Source organism: Eptatretus burgeri, chromosome 14, assembly GCF_056783735.1.
Source record: "Eptatretus burgeri isolate ZD-2024b chromosome 14, Ebu_testis_v1, whole genome shotgun sequence".
Lineage (NCBI taxonomy): Eukaryota > Metazoa > Chordata > Myxini > Myxiniformes > Myxinidae > Eptatretus > Eptatretus burgeri.
In genome coordinates, this window is record NC_140974.1 from 39,202,554 (window position 1) to 39,224,523 (window position 21,970).

The following is a 21,970-nucleotide window of genomic DNA, read 5'->3' on the forward strand; positions in this document are numbered from 1 at the left end:
ATCAGAAATTTATATTCTGCTTCCAACTGGGTATTGGAACACGTTTGTAAAGTTTCGTGTTAATCGGTAAAGGTGCGTTTTTCTATCCAAGATGGCCGCCAAACCATGTGACGTGTGATGTCATAATTTTTACCATGCGTGCATACACGATGGTAGATGATAATTACAAATTTTCGATTCGTTTGGTTCAGCGGTTCCGGAGAAAACATTATTTAATATTTTTCTTAAATCCAAGATGGCGGCCAAACCGTTTAACGTATCAATTCGAAATTAACAAACTTATATCGCCTAGGTGTCCCGAATATAGTTCTGAAATCTCCCCTTCATCCGACCAGCGCTTCTGGAGAAGAAGATGTTTGAAGGTTTTAGGGTTTTTTCAAGATGGCCGCCGAACCATGTGACCGATCAAGAACAAATTAACAAACTTGAGAAAGGACCTCATGGGGAATATATGAGTGAAGTTTCGTCTTCATCTGTCTTGCCCTTCTGGAGAAGAAGATTTTTAAAATTTATTCATTTTCAATCCAAGATGGCTGCCGAACCTTTTGACCTATGATATCATAAATTTAAATTCTGCTTTCCATCGTCGACCCGAACAAGTGTGTGAAGTTTCGTGTAAATCGGATAAAGTCGATTTTTCTATCCAAGATGGCCGCCAAACCATGTGACTTCTGAGGTAAAATTTTTTTACCATGTATGCAGACTTGAGGAAGGAAGGCACTTGCAAATTTTCGCTTTGATGGCTTATGAAATACCAGAGAAAACATTATTTAATATTTTTCTTAAATCCAACATGGCGGCCAAATCATGTGACCGATCACTTTGAAATTAACAAACTTGCATCGCATACATGTCACGAATATAGTTCTGAAATCTCGCCTTCATTGGACCAGCGCTTCTGGAGAAGAAGATGTTTGAAGGTTTTAAGGTTTTTTCAAGATGGCCACCAAACCATGTGACGTATCAACAACAAATTAACAAACTTGAAAGAGGACCTCAGGGGGAATGTGCCTGTAAAGTTTCGCCTCAATCTGCACAGCCGTTCTGGAGAAGAAGATTTTTTTTAAAAAACACTAAAAAACAAGATGGCGGCCGAATTACGTCATCGATGACGTCAAAAATAACATTTTTGTCGATGAATTTTGTTGTAGATGACACTCAAAATTTTTCAGATTTTTCCTATATGGCGTTCTACTTGACGAATTTTCACCGGTATATCGCTTCACCTATGACGTCACGAAAAATCACACGTGTTCCCCATAGGGAGCTTAGTAAAATGTATCAAACGAAAAATTTTTCCATTGCACGGTTTCCGAGATACAGATGTTCAAAGTTTATCGCTTTTTTCAAGATGGCGACCGTACCACGTGACCAATGACGTCATAATTATAACGTGATTGTGCTATCAAAAAAGATACATACTATGGTGAAAATTTCCTGTCGATCGGACTTAGTATTCCAGAGAAAATGATTTTTAAAGCGAAAAAGGGTGCAAAATGCCGGCGGAAAAAGAAAAATAATAATAAACAGAAGAAAAACAATAGGGTACCCTGTACTCACAGGGTACCCTAATAATGCGTAATAATAAACAGAAGAAAAACAATAGGGTACCCTGTACTCACAGGGTACCCTAATAATAAAAACACATTATAATGGTGCCAAAATGAGCAAATAAAAGTGAAATATGGAGGAGGAAGAGGTTGCTTCAGGGGTAGTAGGTCAAGGATGGGATTATTCAAGTCGAGTAATAAATAAATAAATAAATAAATAAATGTAATAATGAATAATATTTATGACTTGGGTTGTCCAGTTTCAGTTTGGTGTTCCCAAATTAGTGCACAGCTCACAGTGCTGGAATCCAGGGTTAAAATCCCAATTTAACCATTCATTATCTCCTCGTATGTTTGTAATTCGTGTTAAAGTGAACCGTTCATGCACCCCCAGTGATGTTTATATAATGTATGTACAAGTACAAGTTTCTCCTCGAGCCAGACACATTCACTGCATCTGCCTGCAAACACTATTGCACTCAAAAAGCTTTGCCTCAAACGCCCCAATCTGACCCTCTGCTCGGTAAATAAAAATAAAATAAATACATCACGACTGGAAAATTTCACGGAAACTCGGGAAGAACAACAAATGCTGTTTGGAAGGCAATTCCAACCACATGCTATACGTATAAGGAATACAAATGTGTAACCTCGTTTTATCAAATCGTCACCATCTAAAAAGTCTCGTCCATGTCGTAGGCCCAACAGGATGAAGGAAAGATATTTATATTAGCATGCAACACAATAAAGAAACTTGAAAGCAATTGCAATTTCCATCCTGGATGCTGCCCGAGATGACACAAAATATAAAGCATCACAAAAGCAGGACAAAAAAAAAGGCCAACAAGGAAAAACCAAAGTCGGCTCAAACAAATTTCCAGGATGTTCCAATTTGTGGTCATTTTGAAATGTTTTTTACCCCAATATCATGAAGTGCACATGCACAAGCAGGAATGTCACACCAAGAATCCATCCTCAAGGTGGTTTCCCCCTCCTCTCGCCCCGCCCCCAGACGACTGTTGTGATTCATCATATCAGCCTTTCCTCCACCAAGCTTCCTCAAAACACAAAGCTTTTCAACTCTGGCCTATTGACTCTCAAAACACCTGAGGCATACAAGACAAGCCATATGAAGGGTGCTCAAAAAGTTCTTCAAACGATACTCGATCGCCAAACACGTTATTTTTTCAAATATATGCAAGTAGTATGAAAATGTCATGAAAAGCTGAAAAGCCGAGTGTGTGTGTGTGTGTGTGTGTGTGTGTGTGTGTGTGTGTGTGTGTGTGTGTGTGTGTGTGTGTGTGTGTGTGTGTGTGTGTGTGTGTGTGTGTGTGTGTGTGTGTGTGTGTGTGTGTGTGTGTGTCATAAGCACGAGCCATGCTACAGGCCACACCTTCCAGCCGTCCAGAAATCACCACCATCTTTTTCTCTTCACGGAGCTCAGATTGTTTTAAAGGCCTCATGTACATTTGAAGACTGAACAACGCATCTTCTATCATTACATGAAGATACCATTTTGAGGAAAAAAAAAGTAACACTGATTACAACTCAAACGAGGTAATGCATGCCTTGTCTGCAGCAATCGCAGCAGCTGTCCAATATACACCGCCCAATGAAGGTACATTGATTCTCACATTAAGCAGAGGATAGAAAATAGTGATATTTCATTCAAAAATATATTTTAAAAAAATGGAAAAAAATAAAAAATAAAAACTGTGGGATGTCAAGTGCAGCTACTTTCTGGATGTGTCGCTTATAACTCGATGTTTTCATTCCAGGATTTACAATGACTGTTACAAGTAAAAATATCCCGTGTTCGCTTCCGTGCGACGTATGAAAAAGGACGTCCCGACTCATGACGTCACCACGCAGCGATGCCTGCAATAGCAGGAATGCACTAATAATTTATAACACACGAAAACTCATGGAAAAATGAGATGATAGAAAGTTTATTTGCTGATTATTATGAGAGGAAGAAGAAGGAGAGGAAGAAGAAGGAGAGGAAGAAGAAGGAGAGGAAGAAGAAGGAGAGGAAGAAGAAGGAGAGGAAAAAGAAGGAGAGGAAAAAGAAGGAGAGGAAAAAGAAGGAGAGGAAAAAGAAGGAGAGGAAAAAGAAGGAGAGGAAAAAGAAGGAGAGGAAAAAGAAGGAGAGGAAAAAGAAGGAGAGGAAAAAGAAGGAGAGGAAAAAGAAGGAGAGGAAAAAGAAGGAGAGGAAAAAGAAGGAGAGGAAAAAGAAGGAGAGGAAAAAGAAGGAGAGGAAAAAGAAGGAGAGGAAAGAAGGAGAGGGGAAGGGGGAAGGAGAGGGAAGGAGAGGAAGGAGGAAGGGGGAAGAGGGGAAGGGGAAGAGGGGAAGGGGAAGAGGGGAAGAGGGGAAGAGGGAAGGGGGAAGAGGGGAAGAGGGGAAGGGGGAGGGGAGGGGGAGGGGAGAGGGGAGAGGGAGAGGAAGGGGAGAGGGAGAGGGGAGAGGGGAGAGGGAGAAGGGAGAAGGGAGAAGGGAGAAGGGAGAAGGGAGAAGGGAGAAGGGAGAAGGGAGAAGGAGAAGGGAGAAGGGAGAAGGGAGAAGGGGAAGAATAGATTAACAAGAGTGGGAAATATCTTGCAAAAAACATGGCAGTTTTGTGCGGTGTCTCACTGTCACCTAATCTAATACGTAAAACTGTTTGTGGGTCTGTGAGTGGATGTGTGGGTCTGTGAGTGGATGTGTGGGTCCGTGAGTGGATGTGTGGGTCCGTGAGTGGATGTGTGGGTCTGTGAGTGGATGTGTGGGTCCGTGAGTGGATGTGTGGGTCCGTGAGTGGATGTGTGGGTCCGTGAGTGGATGTGTGGGTCCGTGAGTGGATGTGTGGGTCCGTGAGTGGATGTGTGGGTCCGTGAGTGGATGTGTGGGTCCGTGAGTGGATGTGTGGGTCCGTGAGTGGATGTGTGGGTCCGAGTGGACGTGTGGGTCCGAGTGGACGTGTGGGTCCGAGTGGACGTGTGGGTCCGAGTGGACGTGTGGGTCCGAGTGGACGTGTGGGTCCGAGTGGACGTGTGGGTCCGAGTGGACGTGTGGGTCCGAGTGGACGTGTGGGTCCGAGTGGACGTGTGGGTCCGTGAGTGGATGTGTGGGTCCGTGAGTGGATGTGTGGGTCCGTGAGTGGATGTGTGGGTCCGTGAGTGGATGTGTGGGTCCGTGAGTGGATGTGTGGATCTGAGCAAGGAACGTTTTCATTGCAACGAAAATACTCATGATTGATATTTGAAGTGTTTAATTGTCTATAATGCCCTTTTGTCGGTGTTTTGTATGTACTGGATGCTGTTGAGATGTCCAGTGGTGTGTTCAGTTCCCAAGCAGCTCGCTAGCACTTGCCAAGTCAGCCGTTCCTTATCAACGGTTTCTTATGGAGTGCTTGCTTGAGTGCTTAAGCCACTTAAGCCACTTGGCAAGTGCTCCACAAGAAACTTGGTAACTGAACACACCCCATATTCATTACATGGTGAAGAGAATAAACACCCAAAGCATCATTATTTTTCACCATATTGATGAATTTGTCCCTCAAGGGGTGGGGCGGGAGAAGGCAGGGGAAGAGGTGGGGGGAGGGTCAGGAACCCGACGTTGCCAGGCAACACCAGGTACCCCTGCTCGTATATAAATATATTTTTGATGGTGGTCATATGGCAGCTTAGCTGCCGGGGTAGCTATCATTTCTTGAAGCGCGACTGTGTTGCTGATGCAGTGCCCCTCTACCAGTACACACACTGTAACTGGTACTCATTTCGCCGACCTCAGAAGGATGACAGGATGAGTCAACCCCTGGTGTATTAATTCAGCAGCCGACGGGGCTTGAACTCAGGACCCTAGGATCCCAAGCCGCCACCCTAACCACTGAGCCAACACCAGGCTATATTTTTGATTAACACATAACACTCATTATACCATACTTTTTAGGCAGGTCTTCGACCATTGTTAGCATCTTGTGGGTTGAACGTTTTAATGCAATGCCAAACCCACCAGTTTTTATAGAAAACACAGCAAGGAATCAGAGCAATCAGAAACATTCTTTGTCCATGATAAGTTCATGCAGGCTGCTTGCATAAACGAAACAAGGCTGTGAAAAGAGCGATAACACAAACAACCAGGATCTAAAGAAAAACATGGCTGGAAGGAAGGCAGAGAGGTACACACACACACACACACACACACACACACACACACACACACACACACACACACACACACACACACACACACACAAACGCAGACACACACACACACACACACACACACACACACACACACACACACACACACACACACACACACACACACACACACACACACACACACACACACACACACACACGACACTCAGCTGTGTATCCTGGTTTTCAAATCTGTCCATCTATAAACCACCATCCTGGTGTCACAGGCAGAGCAAAGAATCAATGTGTGTGCATGTCCCTCGGATGGACGTTAAACTGGGCATCCCACCTGCCAGCATTGGTTGGTTGACGTTAAAGATCTCACGATAGGCGAGCCATCACCGGCACCCTTAGCAAAATAAAAATTCCTGCTCCAACATTCAGGGACACGAGTACATCAGCAGCACAGCTGCTCCTTCAACAAATGATACAACCTGCAGCCATGTGCTGCATAAGAAAGAAGAGGCAGAATAACGACATAAAAGACTCACATAAAGCGAGTTAGCTCTTGAGCATTGAGGCCTCAAAAGGAAAATAAAAGCGACACAGTTAAGCGATAAACAAACTCCTTCGATGGAGTGCTTTTCGGAAAATTCAACACGCTGCATTGTTGAAGAGCCATGAATTTCGGCATTACGAACGATTCCAAAACAATTTTGTCAAATGAGATTTGGTTTTCATTATTACAATTTCCATGCTCAACCCAACCCGAAATATGTCATATTCATCAGGAAATGTAGATGTTAAAAAAAAAGTTAACCTTTTAACCCAAAAATATTTTGAAACTCATTGCAAACCAAAATCATTCAATATAACATCAATGAGCTTTGAGGGATGGCCTTCAGTCAGCGGAAGTCGATATTCCAGAATGAGACCACACAATGGTCATAGTATGACATGTTCAACGTGTTTCCAGGGTCAGGGACTATTGAATAAATGTGTTCCGCCATGCAATTCCTGTGGCTATAAGCGTCACGGTTCGGAAAGAACAAGAGCACAGCAAATCATCACAAAATTCTGGTAATTCGCTCGATTTGTGCAAAATATCACTCACTCTGTGCAAACCGATTTGGAAATACACAGTCAAGTCACAGCATAATAAGAGAGGCACGTTGGAAGCCTGGTAATTGTTTTCCTGATACACATGCTTTGAAGAGCGATTACTTCAAAAGCGAGACGGCACTGCATCCGCTTGCATTAAAAACTCTGTTCATAAAGTGAAAATGATGATTTAAATGAATAGCAAATGGCTTAACATTACCATGATTAAGGCTATCAATCAATTACAACCCATCTCTCCAACTTATACCCTCAATCGCAAGGTGTCACGGTAAGCAATTGTGACCTGTCATGTCCATGATGCAATCAACACTTTAAAGCAATGCCTTCCCCTACACCACTAACCCCAACCCTCCTTGTTCACAACTTAAATCCTCCTACTCTCAAGACTCCTGCAGATTGCAGATGTTTTGATGTGTTTGAAGGTGTGTCATGAAGCTCCAGGTTTAAAGGCCATTCTGACTCACTCACAAGTCATTTCGCTGCATTATAAATGCACATTCCCACATTATTGCTTCAAAATCTTGGAACGTTTGCACACAATTGTGAGGAACTCCACACATCCCGGTCGCTAACACTGCAAAATAATGAACAGAAAGCAATCCGTTTTGAAAGGTAGAAACTTCAGTGACCCGTGGAATGCATTCCTCCACTCATCAGTGAGTTCTGGGGAGACTTCTGTGCTTTGCTTCACACTTTATCACTCCCTCCTGGTAGGTGTATTAAATAGTTATGTAGAACGCTGCACGGCAGACATGGGTGGGGTGGCTGGCTTATGAAAATGTTATATATACGTGTGTGTGTGTGTGTGTGTGTGTGTGTGTGTGTGTGTGTGTGTGTGTGTGTGTGTGTGTGTGTGTGTGTTTGCGTATAGTTTTCTTTGAACTGATTGCAGCCAACTGTCAAACACGGTGTTTTTTCAGTGATGGCGTGGGGAGCAATCAGGAGCACTTGCCAGTCAGAGCTTGTGGAGTGTGTTGGTAACATAAACACTACGACATTTCTATCCTTGAGAATGGACATCTCCCTGTCTTCTCCACTAGTCAGATGGTAAAAAAAAACAACACTGTTCATGGACGATGGAGCTCCACGCCACACTGGAAAAAAGACCAAAGAATGGCAGGACATAAATGGGATCAAGCGACTACCATGGCCAAGTCAGTCTCTTGAGATGAATCCCATTTAACATCTCTGGGCCATATTGGATCTTGCTGTGCGGAAAAAAAAGTCCAGGAAACCAACATCACGGGCAGAATTCTGAAACCTTTTGTGTGAAGTCTGGGCAGAAATCCCACAAGAGAACATTTCAGAACTCGCTAGTTCTACGCCTGAAAGAGTAAAAGCATTGAAATTTGCAAATGGCAAGTCTACAAAATACGAGTGGATGCATCATAATGGTCAAATATACTTCAAATGTTCAATAAATAAATTATTTTAAAATCATGGTGTCGATTTACTTCTGTCATGTCTCTGTTCATTGCAAAAAAAAAAATAATAATAACTCAGGAGGCCCAGGCAATAATCTCCGATTTGTCAGAAGTAATGGATGACGCAAATAGCAAGAATTTGAATTCTCTTGGTGATAAGAAAGGTCATGACTTCAAAGGTTTCTGGTAATCCAAACTGGCAGAAGAAAAATAGTGTCTTCTTTCAAAAAGCAAGCGATGGTAAAGAAAGTGCTTTTCCCAATTGGGAATGGGGATTAAGTGGATGATTTCCACCTGAACCTGATTACGAGAGCACCACCAAATACATGCAACATCGGGAGGATTCAACAAAAGCACATGACACGGAGTACACTTTAGAAAAAAATGCTTCCCGCGGTATCAAGAAGTTAGTGAAACGGTAGGCTGAAAGCCATCGATTTACAAATACAAATATGGTGGAACTTTTGACCGTCTGCCCACCAACCCCCTCTCCTCACCACTCCCAATCACTTTTCTCTCCACCAAAATTATCCCGATACCTTTTATCTATTTATCACCCCCACCCCAACTCCAGCTACCAACCAGTGTAATAAATAGCAGACCCATGAGTGTCATCAGAAAAGGGGAGGGGGGGAGTGGTGAAGATGACGCCAACAGACCGCACTCACTCGTTAAAATATTTTTGGCTGAACCCTGAAAGCAAAACAAAAGTGAAATAAAATTAAAATAAACAAACCTAATTATTAGATCCAATTAAAATAAACATCTTAAATATTAAAGGTATTTTTGGTGAAAATTGTTTCCTGGATGCAGAGATGTCTGCATCCTTGACAATGTATGAAACGTGTTTCACACAATGGACCGGTGATAGCGCAAATATTTACGTTATGAGCATTTCACATACAATCAATCAGAGACCCACATGAGTAAGACATGGCTGCCTCCACAGAAATCAGTGGAGAATTCACCAAAGTGCACTTGTTTCTCAATTGTGTGTGTGTGTGTGTATATATATATATATATATATATATATATATATATATATATATATATATATATATATATATATATATATATATATATATATATATATATATATATATATATATATATATATATATATATTTTTTTTTTTGTCTTAATATGTATGTGTGGAAGGATATGCAATGTGAAGCACTCCATAATGATCATCACGACCAATACGAGTTCAGTCGAGGCTTTTAAAATCCCACTTCAAGTCTTCATTAGTAAGCTGTGCAAATAACGAACACTAACATGTTTAGATTGACGCTGATTGAAACAATGTACATTGAAAGAAAAGAAAAAAAAGCCACAATTATTTAATTTTCAATGTCATATTTTTACTGCGTAGATGGATTTTTTTTTTTACCTCATTAGATGAGGAATCATTGGCAGACAATAGGGCCTGAAACCAAGGTCTCCAAAAGGCTGAAATGGCATTTCTCAAATTCTGCCTTACAGCAGGAAAGTGTTTATGTTGTTTGATGAGCCAATGAGGACAGTTGCTGGTGAATTGAGAGGGGAATGGGTATAGTAGCTGTAGGCAAAATCAGAATGACACCCAATCTATCGATGTATAAAAAGAGCTCGGTCTCAGCATGCGTCCGTCCGTCCGTCCGTCAGTCAGTCCAGCCGAGTGACTATATGTCTTATTTACGTACTATTGGAATGTACCTTTCGACCATATAGATTGCTGAGTCCCCTTATACCTTTGAAGACCCTCTAAGACCCTGAGGACCTTTAAGACACAAAAGACTCCAATGACCCCAAAGACCCTGAAATACCCAGAAGACACAAGGACCCCAAAGACCCAAAACACCCCGAAGACCCAAAAAGACCCTGAAGATCCAAAAGTCTCAAAAGTCCCTGAAGACCCTGAAAACACAAAAGACCCCGAAGATCCAAAAGTCCACGAGGACCAAAAAGTCTCTGAAGACCCAAAAGACCCTGAAGACTCCGTCAACCCAAAAGACCCCAATGATGAAAAAGAAGAAAAAGACCCTCAGGACCCAAAAGACCCCTTCGACCTTAACACCATTTAGACCCCTTATGCCTTCAGACAGGCTAGACCCTTGACCATTGAGACCACTTGGACCTTCTTGCATCACAAATTAAATTTCAAATGAATATAATATCATCAATATTACAATTAAATTTGTAGAAAATAAATGTTTGTATTCTGATTGGTGTAAATCATGCCAACACAGCAAATATATGACATCAATCTGTGCAACGATGTGCGGAGAGGTGAGTGTAGCGAGCCAACCCACACAATTTAAATATAAACCAAGACAGCTAAGACAATAAAAATATAATAATAATAATAATAATAATAATAATAATAAAAAAGCAGGCCTCAAGAAGCACAGTTTTGCATTACTGTTTGGTCTGTATGGTAAACAAATTCCATAAGGTCAAGGAATAAATTATATAAATAAATAACCTCCTCCCACCAATTCATGATTTCCATGTCAACTGTTATGGATGTTGGGTGACACTCACCATCTGTTTCGTGGATGTCCACAACATTACGGATGTGTGACAGCTGCATGAGGAGGAGGTGCTTCAGTGAGGGACGCATGTGGACACTGTGAGGGCTTTTGAAACCTCCCTTCGCTCGATGCTTCTTACGTGCAATCTTTAGGTGAGGAGATGCAACATTTTCTTTTTTAAGCAAAAAGCACAAACATGCACGCAAGCAAACACACACACCTTCAGGCCCAACAAGGAATCAAGCAGCCACACAAAATTCAAGTGAGCCTTTAAAACGATAGTTCCATTCTCTTCAGCAGTTTTTTTGGATTTGAACATTCGGATTGACAAAAACAATTCCCATCATTAATAGGCAAAATTTACAGAAAGGGTTACACAAAAAAATTAAGGTTAAAAACTTATTAGCATTCCATTAATGTGTAAACTATACAATGAGAGCAGCAGGTATATACATCTCCATGAAAACAGCCAGCTCGGGCATTCAACGTAGTGTGTGTGTGTGTGTGTGTGTGTGTGTGTGTGTGTGTGTGTGTGTGTGTGTGTGTGTGTGTGTGTGTGTGTGTGTGTGTGTGTGTGTGTGTGTGTGTGTGTGTGTGTGTGTGTGTGTGTGTGTGTGTGTGTGTGTGTGTGTGTGTGTGTGTGTGTGTGTGTGTGTGGTTAAACCTGAGAGAAAGCTTGGGGCAGAGAATTCTGTGTACAGTGTGGGGTTAAAGTAAGGAAAGAGATTGGGGGTGTAGCATTTTGTTTACAGTCTGTGCGTGGGGGTTAAACTTGAGAAAGAGCACACACAGTTTGTTGTAGTTTTGCTTTTTTAAAGGCCCGGTCACACCTTGACGTTTTAGCCAGCGATGGCAACGTATTAAAATGTATGTAAAACGCTGGCTTCCGTTGAACTTTTGATGTTTTTTTTAAAGATTCAGACGTATTCATAGCGACTTGGTCTTATGTATAACGCATTGGTAACGGACACAGAACGTTTCGTTGTGTTATAGATAACTTATACCAACGAATGCTGAACCTGTTGTCGGCCTACACAACCGATGCCCAACGATAGTCTAACTTCGGCATAGCGCGTTGCACGCATCGCCGACGATGTCGAGACGTAGCCTATTAAAAGGCTGACGCACAACGATTCGAATCATAACTGCCGTATAAATGGAAGTGTCAACATCGCGGTCACACCTTGGCGATCTTGCCAGCGTATGCCGACCTAAGAAAAATGTGTCTAAAACGTTGGGGCACGTCAAATACGGAATGAGTAAGTTTGGTATACGTGAGTAGAACGCTAAAGTACACTATCATACGTCGTAGTAAGTAGAGTACGTCAAGAAATTTTAAACATGTTCAAAATTTTACGACGTACTCGGCGTATGACACACGTTCCGCATGCGATGGGGATAAGTTTTACACACGATATGCGGACGCTTACACACGTCCACAAAGGCTACTTATAAGCTACTCATAAGTCGAAACACGTCGTGGTAATGTCTTTTTTACGCGAAACTTATTTCTAACTTATGTTTGACGTGCTTTGAACCAATTCTTTACGTAGTCCCAACACACATCATGTATGTAGACGTATTCCAATGACGTCTTCCGGTCGACAAAAAAAAAAAAATGAACGTGTTTCTAGCTTACAACTGCCATATAAAGACGTGTTCCCAGCGGTTTTGGGAATTGGTATATAAAAATGCTGCTCATAAAAGGGGAACCCAACAGTGTTTTCGAGTTCCTTTTTGAGTCGATGTCCATGTCAGCAGTAACAGTATCAGTATTAGTATTAGTATTAGTATTAGTATTAGTAATAGTTTGTTCATGTTGGCAGTAGTAGGTGAGTGTGAGGGGGAGGGTGTGGGTTATGATGGATCGTCCTTGCGTTTAACGATTTAAATGATAAACTCAACGATTTAAATGGCTGCAACTCCACTATTGAAAGTAGACGCGCTCAACAATTGGATTTTTTTTTCACTCAACGACTTTTAAACGGTACCACTCAGCTTGTTTCATTGTTTACAATGAACGATTTAAATTGCTGTCACTCGCCTTTGTTTTTTGACGCTGGGGTTTGGAAATTTGAAGCGTTTCTTCTGAACGTGTTAAAACGCTCAAACTCGACTATTTTAAATAGACGCTGCCGATGGACAATTGGAATCATAGCCAAGCTAGACATTGAAGTGTGACCATCCTCGTCATGCCGAAGAAAAGTTTGAAGAATGCTGCAAATAAGTGTCCTGGCCGTGGCCGTGGACGCTGACGCAAGGACGATCCATTATACCGACGTCTTTCAGCCTATGAGTAACTTAAAAGTAACGTCTGTCGATGTGTGGCAACGATCGCGTAACGTGGCAACAACACGTTAATCATAGGTTAGAAATAAGTTTCGGGTACGCTAAGCATTACCTCGGCGTGTCTCAACTTATGATTAACTTACAAGTAGCATGTGTTGAAGTCTGTCAGCGATCACAGACCGTGCATACAACTTGTGGCCAGCGTAGCGGAACGTGTGAGTCATACGCCGGCATACGTCGTGAAATTTCAAGCATGAAAAAATTTGAGGACAACCAAAAAGTACAACGTTTAAAGCCAACGTACGACGTATGGCAGTGTTTTTCAGCGTGCTCTCAATGTTATCAAAACTTACCCATAACGTATTCAACGTATGCCAGCGTTTTAGAAAAAAAATTCAAAAATCGGCATACGTTGGCTAAAACGTCAAGGTGTGACCGGGCCTTAAGGGTGAAGGGTGATTTTAAGGTTTTTGTGCTAAAAAAAAAAAAAAAAGTTTTTTTTAATCTGCTGATATGATTAAAAAATTACATTTGAATTCTGCCAAGCTCACTCTTAACATACAGCACCTTGCTATGGACAGGTACGCCAGAGAGAATGAGATTCTCCCTGCGAGTTGGCTTTTCAGTTGGTTAGGAAAAGAAAAGAAATCAAAGGAACAGTTATATAATTGGTATTGGGAGATATGTCACCATGAACTTCTTAACATCCAGGGATGCGCACTCGGGCAAACAAAACAAAAGAATTACTTAGCATTGCATGTCCCTTACGGGTTCCAATGAATATTCGGGTGATACAATCAGTTTGCTTTAATGCACACTGGAACCGCTACCAGAACCAAAATAAAGAAAAAGAAGAACCTCTCCACAGCACCAAGTTTCATTCGTTTCTCGGCTTCACCTATTTTGTATAAAAAAAAAATAACCTGATGTACATACATGAAGCAAAAAACATAGGTATGGCTTAAAAGTGTGCGTCAGTGCGTGTTTCATAAAGCATAACATTCTCTGCTTATCTCTATCTCTTCCTCTCTCTCTCTACCTCTCTCTACCTCTACCTCCTCCGAATGCAGTGCAGCACACATGCATACAAGTGCTGAAAAGTGTGGGGGCTGGTACACACCACTGATGAACTCCAGTAACAACTGGAAATAAGTCAGGGATGGTATCACCCCATCTCACAACACTCTCCGTACCAGAGTATAGTTCAGACATTAGATTAATCAGTTTTGGAGGCACCCCACGAAGACCAAGAATCCTCCAGAGGGCATCCCGATTCACTAAATCAAATGCTTTACAGAGATCAACATAGGCTGAAAGCAGCCCCTGTGGAAGCTCTCGTCTGCGTTCAGTGAGGACCCAAAGAGCAAGGATACAGTCAATCGTTGACCTCTTTGGTGTAAAGCCTGACTACTCTGGACGCTGGTGCTTAAATAGATTGTGGCCAACCCTATCAAGAATTATCCGAGCAAATGCCTTACCAGCATAGATGCCACAGATCCCAGGACCTTTACTGCATTCCAATTGGTTCACCAGAGCCTATGTTTCCACAGACAAAGGTGGACCACAGTTGATTGGAAGGTCAGCAATAGGGATAGTAACACCCCTGACATCCAACTCGAAAGCTGGTGGACCAGCCTGGTACAACCACTCAAAGTAACCGGCCCAGCGGGCCTTCCCTTCGGACTCCTCTGTCAAGAACCTACCAGCCTCTGCTCGAACTGCAGTTCATCGAGGGCAGGCTTGGAGGAATGCAATGCATGAATTCCCCTGTAAGCAGGACGAGAATCACTTGACCACAGGTGACGTTCTACCCTCTCACAGATTCCTCGCACATAGGCCTCCTTGTCCACCCTTAGTGCACGTACAGTTTTACGCCTCAGCTTCCTGAACAGCTCAGCTCTGCCCAGCACCTCAGCTCCACCCCAACACACATCACCACAATCTGACCCGGAAAGGTTACCCCATGGTTTCCCTCCAATCCTCAAAGATTGGGGGTCCCGAAGGCTTTGCCTCAATCCCGTCATCTGGTGAGCTGCCCTGCAAAGGGCAGCAACGCAGGAGGTACTCCCACAGAGTGGGTTTTCCGATGTTTAGCCGCGTCTCGCGTAGCGAACGCTGGCTCGAAGAGAGCTCCGCGTTGTTCTTCTTCTTCTTGTTCTTCTTCTTCTAGTGAAGACAAAACCTTTATTGACTGGTGAAATGGTGCGGCTCTTGGACACATTTGTCCTTGTTTTTTAATGCTTTTAGTACGATTTGTGGAATTAAGGGTTTTATGGTGCCCGCAGTGCAAATCCTGCCACCAACTTCTGAATAAAAAAGTAACGCAACTGCAGGAGGACGTCCGCAAACACAGTTGAGCACTACATATGGATGGCAGTTGGCTCACAAGGAGCTCCTCTGCCCCCACTCCCCCACCACCCCTCACCGCCCCCCCTGCTTCCTCGCTCCCCCACCCATCTCTCTTCTCCCCTCTTTCCCCCCCCACCCCAACCCTCACTATTAGTATACCCATCATCCGGACAGTGGTTTCTCTCCAGACGTGTTCGGACGGTGGTTATGTCTGGACGGACGCTCCCCTCGCGCTGCCTTCCCTTGCGCTCCCCCTCACGCTGCCTTCCCTTGTGCTCCCCCTCACGCTGCCTTCCCTTGCGCTCCCCCTCACGCTGCCTTCCCTTGCGCTCCCCTCACGCTGCCTTCCCTTGCGCTCCCCTCACGCTGCCTTCCCTTGCGCTCCCCTCACGCTGCCTTCCCTTGCGCTCCCCTCACGCTGCCTTCCCTTGCGCTCCCCTCACGCTGCCTTCCCTTGCGCTCCCCTCACGCTGCCTTCCCTTGCGCTCCCCTCACGCTGCCTTCCCTTGCGCTCCCCTCACGCTGCCTTCCCTTGCGCTCCCCTCACGCTGCCTTCCCTTGCGCTCCCCTCACGCTGCCTTCCCTTGCGCTCCCCTCACGCTGCCTTCCCTTGCGCTCCCCTCACGCTGCCTTCCCTTGCGCTCCCCTCACGCTGCCTTCCCTTGCGCTCCCCTCACGCTGCCTTCCCTTGCGCTCCCCTCACACTATCTAAGAGGGAAGAGGAGGTTCAGGAGCGTCTGGAACAAAAAACAATGAGCGGCTTGCAAGCGTCTCATCTGGAGCAGACATTATGAGAGATTGCTGAAGGCCCTGTCACACCTTGACGTTTTAGCCAGCGTATGGCAAGGTATCAAAATGTATGTAAAACGCTGGCGTACGCTGAACTATTGATGTTTTTTTTCCAGTTTTGGACGTATTCATAACGAGTTGGACGTATGCATAACGTCTTAATAACTTACACAGAACGTTTCGATAACATATAGATAATTATCTAATAATATATTATAATATAACTTATATCAACGAATGCTGAGCGTGTTGTCAGCGTTCACAACCTATGCCCAACGATAGTCTAACTTATGCATAGCGCGGCAGCGTATCGCCGACGATCACGTGGCGTAGCCTATTAAAAGGCTGCGGCTCGACGAATCAAATCATAACCGCACTAGACATTGAAGTGTCAAGCCGCTGTCACACCTTGACGTTTTAGCCACTGTATGCCGACGCATGAAAAATTTGCCGAATACGCTGGCACACGTCGAATATGTTATGGGTAAGTTTTGTATACGTTAAGAGCACGCTGAAGCATGCTGAAGCACGCTGGCATACGCCGAGTACGTCGACAAATTTTCAGCATGTTGAAAATTTCTCGACATACTCTATGTATGACACAAGTTCCGCATACGCTGGCATAAGTTGGAGGCACGCTCTGCGATCGTTGACACACGTTACTTGAAAGTTACTCATAAGTCAAAACACGTCGAGGTAATGGTTAGCATCAGTGTTCCAGACTCCCTGGTTTTTTTTTGGTTTTTTTTCTTTGGTATGACAGTGATGTTGATACTTCGATTTATAGTACGGTTACGATTGAAATCGTTGAGCGGCAGCCTATTAATTATATTATATTATAACCGCACTGGAAATCGAAGTGTCAACATCACCGTCATACCAAAGAAAAAAAAACAAAACAGGGAGTCTGGAACACTGGCGCGAACCATTACCTCGACGCGTTTCTACTTATGAGTAACTTACAAGTAACGTGTGTCGACGTGTGTCAACGATCGCGTAACGTGCCTACAACACGTTACTCATTGGTTAGAAATAAGTTTTGGGTACGCTAAACATTACCTCGAAGTGTTTCGACTTACGAGTAACTTACAAGTAACGTGTGTCGACGTGTGTCAACGATCACGTAACGTGCCTACAACTTATGGCCAGCGTATGCGGAACGTGTGAGTCATACGCTGGCATACGTCGAAAAATTTCAAGCATGTTAAGATTTGTCGACGAGCTCGGCGTACCACGACGTATGTCAGCGTTTTAGACAAATTTTACATACGTCGGCATACGCTGGCTAAATCGTCAAGGTCTGACAGGGCCTTTACAGAGGAGCAAGATGCATAAAAAGCTGAGATGTGCTTTAAAAATTGGAGTGGCGCTTGGGAAAGCAGACGAGCGTGCTCGAAGCTGACAAATTATTTTTTTGTGTGAGTACCAAACAATTTCTGATGTTACTCATTGGAGAACCTAATTAAAAAAGAATAATAATTGTGTGAACCTCTGTCTACAATACATCGTAGTTATATTATATACCTGGGACCATTGCAAATTCACTGGGCCAGAGAATAACACTCAGGCATAACACCTGAGGCCTGTCAATCTGTGCTGCTTCATGCAATGGTGGTGCATCATTTTATTGGGGTGGAGTCAGAGCAGTTGAAAACTGACCCATGTATAATGTGATATTTTCTCAGTTTAAAAAGGACATAACTGTGAAAAATTGACAAAAAGGCCTTGAAACATAGAATAAAGCCATGCACCAAGTTTCAGGTGAAAATGTTAAAGAGAATGGGGGGGGGGAGTCTGAAAACCACAGGTGTGACGGACAGAGACAGACAGACAGACAGCAAACCTATTGTCCCCTCCGTTGAAACTGATAGGGGACGATTAAATAATGGCAAGCGACCACCCAGAAAATATTATACTGCCATTCGAGAAGTGTTTGACGTCTCTGCACTCCTGCACAGCTGGCCAGCGTGTTGAAAAAATCTACCGATTGTACCTGAAGTATGCGCAGGAATGTTTGAGGTGGTAAATAAATTCAGATTATGGGGGGGAGGGGTTCCAATTCTCTCTTTGTAAACGTAAATGACAGAGCACCACTCACGATGGAACTAAAACACACCAATTCTGGAGGAATTGACGAGTCCGTAATTCTGGGAGACTTGACCAGTCGGTAAGGATTTGTTCTTTACTAGTCATTTGAACTACAGCAAAGTCAATGGCGTGCCATCACAAATCCACACGCTTCACACCAAAAGCAAAGTTGAAAGATGGCACAAAGTTCCACCGGCAATGACCCGATATCAAATTTTGAGTTAAATTTTATTTTTATTTCTGTTTTGACTCGTTACCCTCAGTTCCCAACCCGTGGGGAATGAACCGGGGGTCAAATCCAAGACATGGTTACATATTTCATGCGTCCCCCAATATTGATTGCAAAATTTCATTTGAAAAAACAAAAAAAAGTTTAGAAACGTGTCCATCATTGCATTTTTGGTATTTCACCTTTTGACCATGCCCCAGGGAGCAGGGAAAAAAAAATGACACTGCTTTTGCACATTCTTGCCATGTGGTGATCATAACTACCAAGTTTGGTGAATTTCTGTCCTGGCGTAATGGACAGATAGAGCTGATTAATTATCCCAACACCATTTGAAAAAAATGGGGGGGGGGGATATTGTAGAGGACAAAACAACCAAATACAGTGCTGCACAGAACACCTCAATAGACCTACTAATGTGGCTTTACAGCCGAACAAAAACAAGTGAAGGAAAACAAACCTCTCTTGTAAAACATGAACTATTTAAAACAACCACACACAGACATTTTCAAGTCAAATGCTTGACAAAACACCAAAAATTTTGCCCCATTCTCTGCAGTTTTCTCCTCCAAAAAAAAACATGGCAAATCCCACAAAAAGAAACGTTTTGAAACTATTTGGGCATGCACAGTCGAGGCACAAAACAAGAGAGAGTCGAGAGACCCGAGCCTTACACAATTAAGGGTTCTTATTGCACACAAATTCAGCTCAAGAGGAAAAACAAGACTGCCAATCAGAACAACAAACTAAGCATTCCACAGATCAAAACAAATGGGGACTTGTGTGGCGATTTGATGCTCGAACATTTCAAAAGCTCCAAAATGCACAATTCGACTCGGCGATCATTTGTTCCGTCCCAAAATGTTTGCCGAGAAAATGGTCAACTTTGGCTGACTTCAACAAATGAAGGAAGTGAGAGGTTATTAATAAAATAAACACTGTGGTTCAAAATCCAAAAACCAAAGGGGAAAATGGTTTTTTGGTTTTTTTTTTCTTTATAAAAAAAAGTTGAACCTCATCAGATATGCCATGTCATGAGTGACCATCTCATTTTGGGAATTGTAATGTAAAAGCTCGCTTCGATCGAAGATGCTCACAGAGCTGAGACATCTGCTTCCCTCAGTGGATTCGTTTAGCAGGTGCATGAACAATCTTCAACATGAAAGAAAACTGGCACAAATACTGCGACCTGTGATTCAACCTGCCTAAAATGCGCGTATAAGCCTATCCCTTTAGGCATCATGTCAAATATGATACTACAAGAGATGTCGAAGGCAAGAGGGACATGAACAACCTCAGTTAGGCACACATCCATTGTTCAGAGTTATTTACAGCTTACGAAGACGCTTTCTGCATGAAGCATTCAGATCAAGGACATTAGTGCACGAAGGACAAATCAATAGTATATATATGGGATCTTAACCTAGGATTCCAGCATCAAGAGCTACATGCTTAGATGGGAACACCAAACACTGAACCGTTCAACTCTGTCATGTTAAGAAAAAGGTTTTAATCTTACAACGGTTAGATGATGACCCTCCATGATGAAACCGCACGTGAGCAACGCAAAACAAAATGCAGTGGTGGTGAGATGGGCTGAAAAGGGCTGGAATTCAAAATAAATTAATAAATTAAATAAAACGGCAAAAGAAGAGCAGGAATACATTTTCACATCAATGGCAAACAATGATGGCTCAAAAGACATACGTGGGATACAGGATACAGCATTGATTGACAGAAATAGGCCTCGACTGAAATACTAAATGAAAGTGACATTCCAATGGCTCAAAAAAAGAAGTTCAGGATAAATAACTGTTAAAAAGATTTTTAAAATCCTCAAAAACATACGAGCTGAACTCACTCCCTTTTTAATCCATCAGTAAGATTGCGAAGTGACGCGTGTTACCAAATATAACAATACAATACACAAAGTCGGAACCAAAATACAGCGGCTGGCAAAAGCAAGATCGGTGGGCCGCTCTCCACCTCTCTTGTTCACTCAAAAATCAATACCCTTCCCCCGAAGTATTCCCGATTTTCTCATCACTCCCTTTAGCGACCCGCCTGACCTCGAGGCAATCGGTAAAGAGGAACATTGTGATGCTCTCTCCATGATCACACAGCTTATCGCCCAGAGCCACCATCTCCTCCTGCGCAACCAGGCTGCGCTGCGATGACAGCAGGTTGGCCTGCAGAGAAGAATTTAAGCTCGACATCACTGGCATTGCCCGTGAATCATGACCCCATAATTGCATCGTTTGTACAAAATCACGTGCTTGCAATCAGAATGCGTGCAAAAGTGATCCCTGCAGAGCAATTCGGAATGTCAACATCAAAACCAAACCCAGCAGATAATCATGACAACCAACTGGCCTACCTCTAATTCTATCACCTTCCACCCCAGCCCCATTTCACAACCCTGGTCTTTGACAAGTCTTCATAACCAGGTTGATTGCAATTAAGGGAAATTTGTATAATGGTCCACAAGGAGATGGTTACCATGGGGGACCCACAGAATAATCATGAGCAAATTCCTTTTTCTATTCTGAGGTGGAGTGTTGGGGGTGGGTTAGGGGGCGTTTCAACCCAAAAAGGACATCTTGTTGATTATTCCCAAATTAATAAAAATGCTTCCCCTTCGTCGAAAAGCTCGACGAAGAGAGAACAGACCATCCGAAACGACAGCAACCGCAAAACTCACGGGGCAACCATCCACTTCATACACAATGTCAAAAATTTGCCTCTGCCCTTCAGTCTTCCTTTTATCCTCGTTTATCTGCCTGGGGAGGGGGGTGGGGGGGTTGGAGGTATGGGTAAACATTGAGGACATCGTTTATTTTCATCATCTCAAACTATGATTGCATTACCAATCAATCAAATATCTTACGAGACAAATCAACATCCAAAATAAAACATACATATGTTTAAACATCACTTCCGTCTCAACACTTCCCTCCCTCATCCAAAACCAGTTCCATAATTTTCTTAAATATCCAATTTTACAGCAGCAAGGATAATGGTGCATGGCTTTGGTACCATGCTAAAATGTCAACGACAAGATACACTCACATCATGACCTCCCGCAGACACTTAATGGCCTTCTCCAGAGTTTTCTTGTCTGGGTTGCCCTCTGGCGTGTGCTTCTTGATATCTGTCATTGCCAACAAGAGCAGTTTGGAACGGAACAAAGGCAATGACATTTACTTTGATTTGTCACCACAAAGCAATAATCCACAGGGAATTTTGAGAAATAATGGCTTGGCCTGCTGGAATCAGCAATACGAGATGGATGGTGACAAGTTTAAAATAAATAAAATATATAATAAACACACTTACACACCCTTTACAGTTGTAAGAATGGAGCAGAGTCAGAAAAATTCATTTACACAAATTGGGATACAGGAACTCCACAATAATCCCCTTTGGAAATAAGCCACTTCTTTTAAAAAAAACTGAGGAGGGAAAATATTCTCCCATGTGTCTCTCGTGTCAACACCG

The 21,970-nt window shown here is 43.0% G+C and overlaps 1 protein-coding gene across 1 annotated transcript in view; it reads right to left on the minus strand.

The window, feature by feature from the left end:
• Positions 1 to 10,580: 10,580 nt before the first annotated feature.
• The window catches only part of ECT2 (epithelial cell transforming 2), a 113,592-nt gene continuing 102,202 nt past the window's right edge, over positions 10,581 to 21,970 (minus strand). Inside the window, exons 16-19 of the mRNA XM_085854424.1 lie at positions 21,542 to 21,623; positions 21,174 to 21,252; positions 20,542 to 20,661; positions 10,581 to 10,877 (exon numbers count right to left, since the gene is read on the minus strand). Coding sequence (XP_085710550.1) covers positions 10,596 to 10,877; positions 20,542 to 20,661; positions 21,174 to 21,252; positions 21,542 to 21,623 — 563 coding nt within the window. The 3' untranslated portion in view covers positions 10,581 to 10,595. The remainder of the gene's footprint in view (positions 10,878 to 20,541; positions 20,662 to 21,173; positions 21,253 to 21,541; positions 21,624 to 21,970) is intronic.